This window comes from Opisthocomus hoazin, chromosome 4 (assembly GCF_030867145.1).
Source record: "Opisthocomus hoazin isolate bOpiHoa1 chromosome 4, bOpiHoa1.hap1, whole genome shotgun sequence".
Taxonomy (NCBI): Eukaryota; Metazoa; Chordata; class Aves; order Opisthocomiformes; family Opisthocomidae; genus Opisthocomus; species Opisthocomus hoazin.
This window is the reverse complement of record NC_134417.1, coordinates 53511051-53520848: the sequence shown is the minus strand read 5'-3', so window position 1 is coordinate 53520848 and position 9798 is coordinate 53511051. Positions and strand designations below refer to the sequence as shown.

The 9798-nt window shown below is 42.1% G+C and overlaps 1 protein-coding gene across 1 annotated transcript in view; it reads left to right on the top strand.

Moving 5' to 3' along the window:
* Nucleotides 1–2683: 2683 nt before the first annotated feature.
* Nucleotides 2684–9798, top strand: part of KCNH8 (potassium voltage-gated channel subfamily H member 8) — a 196507-nt gene continuing 189392 nt past the window's right edge. The window contains exon 1 of the mRNA XM_009938801.2: nt 2684–2759. Within this exon, the coding sequence (XP_009937103.1) occupies nt 2684–2759 (76 nt within the window). The remainder of the gene's footprint in view (nt 2760–9798) is intronic.

Below are 9798 nucleotides of genomic sequence, written 5' to 3'. Positions count from 1 at the left end.
CAGTACGTTCTCCTTATACAGAAATTGGTATTGTCCCTCCATCTTGTGCATCACCACTTTTTTATTGTTGGTGGACCTTTCACTGCTCTTGCTATCACCTTCTCCTGGCCAGTAGTGGGTACATCTCAATAATTGTAATTTGTGTTCACCATTATAGACATGAAGCAAGCCAAATAACTCCTCTGGCAGCTAATTATCCTTTATGGGGTATGTATTTCTATAATTGTTAGTGGTTTATTTTTTTTCCCCCAAGTTAAGACCTAAGGCTTTATTTAAATGTTATATGACTCATAGCTGTTAAGAAATTTTCATGGACTTTTAATAAAGGTCTAAATTTACTGAAACCGTTATGTCATAGAGCCCTCAAAACAGCATGATGTTTACAGCTCGGACTTTGTGTTGTGTGTGAGGAGGTACACTATTAGCTGCTTATGGGCTGGTAGAGTTATTAGACGGCGATTTGACTCCCCTGGAAAACTAGCATTTTTTTCCCTGTTTGTGATGAATTTTTGAAAGTCATGATTGAGAAATACATTGCTATCTTTAAGTGAAGACACAGATTACTTTCTCCTTATGGCCTGAGGTAGGATTGAGAATATATGCCTTGCTCCTTCACTGTATCCCTACTTAGATGATGTCTGGGGCAGGTCATGGAAAAAAATGCAAGCTGAAACACGACCACAGTGCATAGGCTACAACATATGCAAGTCTCTTGGCAGATTTTAAAGGTTCAGGTCTACCTTCATAACCTCTATTGTTGAGCACTTTGACAGAAGTGAAAATCTGGTCATGCTCTTCTGGATTTTGCAAGTTTTGGAAGAAGATTTTCATTATTTGACCAGTAGGGATGTGCTGTAGCATCAAACCTAACTAGGGGTGTGATACCTGCCAGCGAGACTAAATGGAAAGCTGCCAAGAGAAATAAATTTTGGGGCTTTGCTTTATATTAAAATGAAAGATGTGGAATAATCTTGAAAAATAAAATTAACAATTGCTGGCATTCAGTGTGAAAAATTGTACGTTTTAAGGACAAGACTAGTGATTCCCAATGAAGGTAAAAGCCTGCCATGAATTTGAAGTTTATCAGCTAAGAAACTGATAGTTCTGTGAGATCTCGAAGACTTCCAAAGTACTAACGACTGTAAGACAGTCTTGCTTTTCACATGCCGCTTCTGAAAACTGAGCTGGCAGCTCTATATCAATTGCTTTGTATAGGCTTCCAGTAGAAGGAGAATTGGACAGATTCATGATGAAATACTGCTGTGATCTTCAGAGCCAAGGTGGGGTTACCATGAGTAGGCTTTATATTGTGCTGTAAACCTATGCATCAGCATTTTCTGAGGTTTCGTTTTGGTTTTTTTTTCCTTGTATCTGATGTAAAGAAAAAGACTCTTTTTGTGCCTCCTGGAGCTTCTGTCTGAGCTGCTTATCCTAAAAAGTGGGAATCAAAGTCCCCTATCCTTCTGGAGAAAAGGAGAAGCACAAATAAATGGGAATAGTAAGAAACAAAAATAGTAATACTGTAAAACAGCAAGAGACCAACAGGCTTCCCCCTCCATAATGTGCAGTGGCTTTGTGGATTAGGGAGCGTACTCACTCTTCTTTGCTCTGATGTCTTTTAGTCCTGAAAGAACACGGAGATGTTTTGCCACTGCTGCTGTGGCAAGTGAAATGACTATGGAGCATTATCTGGCAGCATTTACAGAGCTATGGTACCAGCCCAAGCAAGTCACTAATCCCAAAGCGGGAGCAGCTGGTGTGCCTGCTTAATTTTTTCACCTGTTTTTTTCTTGTAGTGTGGTGTTTTGTTATTTTGTGTTTTTTGGTTTGGTTTTTTTTTTTTTGTGTTTTGTTTTTGTTTTTTCTTTTTATTTACTCATTAGACCTCCTGGGCTAGGATCCAAGTGTCGCTTCTCTCTTTGTTTGACAAAAAAATAATTTATTTATTCCGGGAATGTCTAAAATACTATTCACAATGAAGTTACAAATGTCTATCCCATAAATAAATAAATAAATGCAGGAAATGACCTCGACATGCAAACAGTGCGTGAGACCACACACCTGGTGGAGCATTCTCCATCTTCTGGTCTCGCTCTCCGACGGACACCTGCAGGGGCACTTGCTATACGGGTCAACAGTGTTTCTCCTTTCAGCGACGTAAGATCCCAAGCTTTACCCCGCAATATGGTTACTCACAGGGCAGGGTACGTGCTTCGCGCCCAGGGAACTCCTCCTGTGCCGGGGCCGGACGGCTCAGGCCGGGACGGGGGCGGAGGAGCGCCCGGCAGCCCCCGGGCCGCCGCCGGTGCCGCTCCCGCCCCGCTCCAGCCGCAGGTAGATAGGGCTGCCCTGCCCTCCCCCTGCCCTCCCCGCGGCCCGCCGGCCCTCACGGCCGCTCCCTCTCGGCGACCCCCTTCCCCTTTCCTTCCCGGGGGGCGGGGGGCTCCGCTCCTCTGCCTGGCAGCTCGGCGGCGGGGGCGGGAACGCTCTGCGGTGCCGGGGCTGACGCGCGGGGGGCTCCCGGCGCCGGAGGCGGCGCGGCGGCATCCCCGTCCTCCTCCTCCTCCCCATCCTTCCCTCCCTCCGCCTCCTCCGTCCCTTCCCCCGGGCGCCCTCTGCACTTTCTTCTCGAACCACCCTCGCAGGCAAACTTTGATGGGGAACCTCGCACCGCACTGGAAAAATGCCGGTTATGAAGGGATTACTGGCACCCCAGAACACCTTCCTGGACACCATCGCCACCCGGTTTGACGGCACACGTGAGTCCGGGCTCGGGCAGCGGGCGTCGGCGCCGGGAGACGGGGGGCAAGGGGTTGCTCGGGGAGCACTGTGCGTGCCGCGGGAGCCTCCTCTTCCCTCCCCTCCGCCCTCTGGGGGTTTCCTTGGTATCGGAAGCCGGCAGCGAGGAGGGGGAGGCGAGGGAGCTCCCAGCCTCTCCCGTTCTCCTGTCCGGCTTCTCCGCAGCTTTGCAGGTGAGGAGGGTGCTGGGTCCCCTCTCCTCCCGACACCCTGCTCGGGGGCTGCGGGAGGGCCGGGGCGAGGGCGAGCCGAGCCGAGCCGCGCCGGAGCCAGGATCTCTGCAGGAAAGTTGTGTGCTGGGCTGGGGCTTCCCCTCCCGCCCCGCGCCCCTGGCAGCCGAGAACCTGCGAGACAAGGGCAGGCTTCCGAGCCTGGGCAGGGCTTTGGCTGGAGGCTTCGGGAGGCTTTTTTCCTTTATTACCCCCAGTCCCGCTATCAAATCTCCCTAAAAGCCGAATTCCTGTAAATCGGGCTCAGCACTGGCAGCAGCTGTTGCAGGGTGTTAGCGGAGGGAGGGAGGGCGGGCGGCCGGGCCCCCAGCGGCAGCGCTGCGCCGGCAGCGGCGTCCGGCTGCAGCACCATGGACAGGGCCCTGCCGGACGCGGGCACCCGCCGCTCCCCGCGGCCCAGAGCCGCCCCCCGCAGCCCCCCGAGCCGCCCCCGCCGCGCACGGCCCCGCCGGGCTGCTCCCCCGGCAGGGTGCTGCCTCAGCTCACCGAGCTGGCTCCCGTGCGGGACGTCGGCTCGCACCCCTGAGGCTGAGGAGTTGCCCGCGTCACGAGTTTCGTTTCTTCTTTCATGGGGCTCAAGCACACTAAAGGAAATACAAGGAGCGGGGAGAGAGCAGATTTGGGCCAAAATGAACTCCTTTCCCTTTGATTCCCTTTAGAAAAATCCAAACATCCGATGTGAAGGAAAAAAATTCAGATCTGAGTTGCTGTCAGGTGTTTCTCGACTAAAAACGTTGCAATCTAGTGTGTTTTGTATCTTTGTGATTTTCTATGTATTGGCATTTTCTCAATGGTTCAGTTAGCATGTGATTAAGACAACTGAACTGTGATTACTGAATCAGTAAGTTGTAAAATGTCAAGAAAATGATGTAGACACTGCAATCAAACTGCAATCAATAGTCTGAGGATACATAGATAATTATGATTCAGGATTGTATGTAATTGATACTTCATTATAGATCGATCCCTCTTAAGGCTACTTAGTTGTACCTTTAAATTCCTTCTACTACAGAACTCAAAGTCCTTTTCCCCCATCCTCCACGCTTTTATTTCTATAAAGCATGAGGGTAGTATTTACCGCATATTGAAGCATGCAGCTCTTATAGGAGTTCTGTTGCTGATACTGTCATTTGCCAGAAAAGCAGTTCTTCCCTGCTTTGTGCTCAGGAGCCTCCCCCTTGACAATGGCTTCCTTTCAAATGGTGGAGCACGCAGCCTGCGAGCTGTACGCACAAATGTTTCACAAATTCTATATTGTTTTCAAAGATCTGTGACGGCGTGCAGGTCTTTTATTAAATAAACACTAGAGAAATATCTAATCCCTGTGTTCTCAGTGACACCAACAGAGAAGTGTGGTAGAAAGTTCATTGCTTAGCTGAATTCCATAGCCAAGGGTAGCTCCCTTTTTTTAAAGCAATAATTCTACTGACCTTCATGAAGTCAATTGGGCCAATGGTTTCTTAAACAAGAAGAAACAGACCCCAGTGTCTTCCTTTGAAATCTCTAGTGCTAACAACTAATCTAATTTTTCCTGGGATGTAATTGGAAAAGAATGTAACTAGATATTTAAGTACCTCAAGAAAATACAGCACTTTGTGTTTTATCACAGGCAGTGAAATTTTTCTTTTTAGTTAGAGTTTCAGAATCTGTCTTAAATATTAAACAGGCCTAATCTAGAAATCATATCTGTATAACTATCAGCATGTGAAATATTCCCAGAAGCTCACAAGGGAAGACGTTTTATGAACTACGTAGTCTCACATCTAATAAAATTTTGGAGCATGGTACTATTCTACAGAAAACTAGGAGCATGTCTCTTAATTTACAGAATAACATAATATCTCTTCTAGAGTGTTATAGTAAAATGATGATCTGACAATGTTTTTCTAAAACAAAGTTATGTATACCAATCCACATCATAGCTCAATTTAAAATCTTCATAAATAGCTCATCTTCTTTGACATTATATTTTTTCCTTTAAAATGATAGATTTAAATATAAAAGTATTGATTCCTTATTTGAAAAAAAATTGTCAGCTAAGGAAATTAAATTTTGCAAAATGTGTATACACATGTGAGAATCAAGTAGAAATATTAAAGCAAATTTTGTTTTTATCTAAATTGTCCAAGTGGTATTACTGAGGTTGTTCAGGTGCCTAAAGCTAGAAGCAATACTAATGGCTAATCCTTGTAGGAATCGGTCCCGTGTCTTACTGGTTTTGTAAGTGGTACCATCTGTGAAAGGAATAGAACTGATATATGGCATTGAACCTGAGGCAGTGTTTCTTAAACTACTTTGACCTCATACACGATGATATTTAAACGTTAAACTACGGTTTTGTGTCAAAGGGCTTTTTTTGGTTGTTGTTTTAACATAGTCTGTAGTTAACAGACCTCATTTTATTTTAAGCCTCTGGGAAGGATATATTATGTTGTCATCAGTGATAGACTAATCCACCAATGCATCTTTAATCCAGAAGAGGGATAATTCTAATTCTGGGCAGCAGTGCAAGAAAGGATTCCAGATAATATTAGAAAATATGCTTTGCTTTGCACACAAGTCTTCATTCATATAAGTCTTTTAATTTTACTATTGCAATGATTTATGTCTAATTAGTAATTGTAGATCATATTATGAAAAAATTGCATATCTCAAAAAAGCACAGACAACTGCTTGACAGATACTCCAGGTGCTCAGAATTCTCATGGTAGATACTCTGTATTGTTTTATGTATGTTACACATACATATTCTTTACATATCAAACCAGGAAATATATGCTAAACAAAGAGAAATAGATTAATGTTGGGGTGACTCTTAGCTGTGCAGAAAATTCCGGAGATCTCCTTTTGCATAGTTTCCATTGCCTGTGTTGCATATGTGGAAGAACAACGTTGGGAGTTTGCCTATCTGGATTTCCACGACAGAGCTTTTGGGTCTGCCTATGTGCTATTTTACCTCCACCTTCTTACAACTCTAAACTGTCTTTTGTGTTCCTGACATCATAGCTGAAGTCAATGATTTCTCAAAGGAATCCCCCCCACCCCAGTAACTAAGCACCAGGTCATCCAAACACTTTTTGCCCGTTAGCAGTGTGTTTATGTGGTTATTGTTCATTCAGAAACAAACATACACATTTTCCAATTAACAGGTTGTGGTTTGTAGGTTTTTTTGTTGTTTTGGGTTAATTTATTTTTTCAGATTTTCAAGACAAAATATTATTTTAAATTGTGAAAATATTTCAAATATAAGCCTGTAAGTAGCCCCCACCCCCAATATTGTGAAACTAACTGTCAGAAGTTAATTACTTGAATGGAAAATTTGTACAGTTTTATTTCTCATCTCTATTTAGATTAGGAGAACCATTCAGAAATGGTTTCATCATAGGAAATTAGCTTTCTCACATACATATATAAAAATGCGTATTCTGTATGTACTATTTACTCAGATAGATAACTCCACACTAGGAGTGATTTTTTCTGCAAATTTGTGAAACTTTCTCAGAGAGCAAAGCTAATAGAGATTCAGCAAATGAGCTCATTAATCTGTATTTGAAGTACGACAATTTTGTGTATGGTTATACTATAAAATGACACCTGAAGTTCTATACTTGTCTCTTGTGTCTGTCAAATATGATCAATTTCCAAATGAAGTATGTATTTCCACATCCTTATTAACAATCTTGTATGATCAATCGAATCTGAAGATCAAGCTGAGTGAATTCCTTCTCGCTTGCTGTCAATGGTAATAATTTGATAATTCTCTATTTGTAGAACCACTTCCACATTCAGATTTGTTTTCCAATTAAAAACTTGCTTAAGTATTAACAAACAGAACTTTGTACCTAAGCAGCAATTTTCATAACATTTTTTTTGGTCCCCTGAGGGGTGATCAAAAGGTACCTGATGAGAACATACAGATTTAAGCATACCAGAGTTGTTTCAGTGTGCTTCCACTGGCATCGTGGGTAGAACCAAGTTGTCTCTTTCGAATGGTCAGCAGTTGGTACAGAACTGCAAGCGTTTGCATACAGTGATCTTCCCAGACTGCAGCGGCAGGGACCTTGCAGTCCTCCCTGGCCACCCCCATCATTTGCTTTTCTGTCTCTTAAACAAACTGGTGAGGTCTGCCAGGCTGAGCCAATGCGCTAGCACATTCTGCAATGTTGCTGTCAAATTCTGTGTCTCTTTCAGATGGAATCCTATCCTTTCTTTCTGACAATATCCTATCCTCTCCAGACTAGTCAATGTTCTACTTAATCATAATGTGGTTATCACAAGAACTTCAAAGGCAGCAAAGCACTTCTTAGCTACTGATGATACTGAGCAGTTCTCCCCTGAATGGGCTCAAGGAATTGCAACAGTGTCGGGTGTAGGGAAGCAAGGGCTGAGCTTTCCAGGGGGAGGATGTTACTGATTGGAATGGTCCACTTCCCAAAGAGAAAAGCCTGTGACCAAAGAAGGGTGAAAGACTCAAACCATGATTAGCACTGATGAATGTCAAAAAGGCTTCCAAGCAGTGACAGTGGAAAAGCTGGTGGCCTTTCAAAATCTCCCTCTGAAGGGGTGGAGGTGCAGTGAAGGTGGTCCAATTCTTTCTGCTAGAGAAGAAGTTAGTCAGACAGAGGAAAATTTCGAAAGATACATATACAGTTGATCTGTTGCGCAGACTTCTTTTGGCCTTTTGCTTATATCCTTGGTTACGTAAATAATGTGTTGTTTTGAACGAGTCATGTATTTGTCACTGCGAAAGTATACTGTCAACACAGGAAAAAATCTTGCTTGTTCTCAGCTCAGAGCACAAAGACAGCGAACGCTTTCCTCTCTCTGCTTTTCTGTGTAAGACATGGCCTGTGTTACAGCTCGCTGTAGCTCTGTTATAAAAAAAGGCAAATGTGATTTTGAATGTAAACCAGAGATCAGATTTTAGAATCTCTGTTGTGCTGTTGCACTTCGCTGGAAGTAGCCAACAGGCTAGATTAAGCAGCTACTTGAAAAATCTTTTCCTCTTCTTTCGGCACAAGTGTATGGGGTGTAGAAGCTCATATTTTAAGGTTGTTTCATCTGGATGATCTTTGCTTTCAGGAGCTACAGTAACTTCTATATCTAACATGAGCTGAAGTTGGACCTGAAAGACAGAACTGAATGAGTTCAGAGGCACTTTAAGATGATGTTTCTCAACTCATTCCTGACTTCTGCTCCTAACGACCTGGCTCAAGGAAAAAAAAAGTGTGCCACTTAATAGCCAGTCACTGGATTATTCTTTAAAATCCTGAAAATTTGTCATTATTATATGTTTTATACAGAAAGCATGTTATCGCTAGATAAAATACGGATGTATTTGAATTGTCAGGTGATGTTCTCTTATTTTTTGCTAGGCAGAAAGTTAGAATGATAATCCTGCAGCGCATCCATTCAGAAGGCTGTGTAATTCATTAAGCACACAAATTTTAAGTCTAAGCTTCCGGATTAAGGCTTATAAATGTAAAGTTAGACTAGTAACACACACTGTTATTTCAGAAGTAAATTCTGTATTTGAATTCAAGATAAGCATTTTCAATTTAAGAGTGGAAAAGGGTCATTAAGAGATTTTCTTTTTTCTGAATAATACAAGAACATTATCCTCAATAGTGTTTCTGGGTATAATTTTGTACATAAGCCGAAGAGATCTTATATTCAGCCCAGTTCTTGAAACAAATCTGTATATTTGGAGTGATGTATATTTGAATGAATGTATAATTTGTCAATGGATTACAGAAGAAACTCTTTACATGGTTTCTAAATCTTCGATGATTATCAGGATTCCCACTACAGGTTTTCGGTAAACCTACTCTTTTTTTGTTCTGAAAATGTATGATACTATTTTCTTCTCTGATAACACTTCAGTGAATAAATAGGTTTACTCTGAAAATAGATTTATCTTCTCGTTATCATTACATTTATAAATTCAACTTCAATTTTATCCTATTTTTATTTTGTTTATGCAGACAGCAATTTCATACACATTCCCAGTCTTTTTGGATGCAAAAAAAATATGCTTAGAATATTTTTCAGAGCAACAGAACAATAGAAATACAACAGAACCACTGCATCAAGCACATGTAGAAGTGCAAGCAAATACATAAGCATCAATACATTACAAGAAATCAGGAAAGGTATAGGTTTACAGAGCATTAAGTATTGTTAGTACTATTCTGATGTCATGTATGTTTGAAAGAAAAGTAAATTGCATGTATTACATCAGCTGTAGCCTGGAAGGGGTGAACACAGGCAATGGCTACAGTAGTTCTGCATTTTCACTAGCTAGCTTACCTTACCTTGTACTAAAGTGACTAGAAGTAAGGAGCAATCAAGGAACAACCTGCTTCCAAAATTATGTTGTTTCCTGCCGTTCAGTCTAAAAATAAATAAATATGAAAGAAAGAAAAAAGAAAGGGCAGAGGGATAAAGAAAGAAACAAAATATTCTCAAACAGCAGATGGGAGAAAGACTTCCTCAACAGTAAGAAAATTTTTATTTTGGAGTTTCTCTTGCCAAGTGCTTCCAGCTCCTTCTGTTTTCCAGGACTGATAAAAGTATTCAAAGGCTTCGGAACGTCTGTTGTTCTTAAAATACTAGAATATTCAACATTGAACTTGACATTAAATATCTTGTGAGCATCCCTAATGCTTAATGCTGGGCTGTCAATCATTTCAAGGACAGTTGAAGACAATTGCATTATGGAGAATCACCTCATCTTCACTGTTGATCTTAGATGCAGGACTTGTTTTAA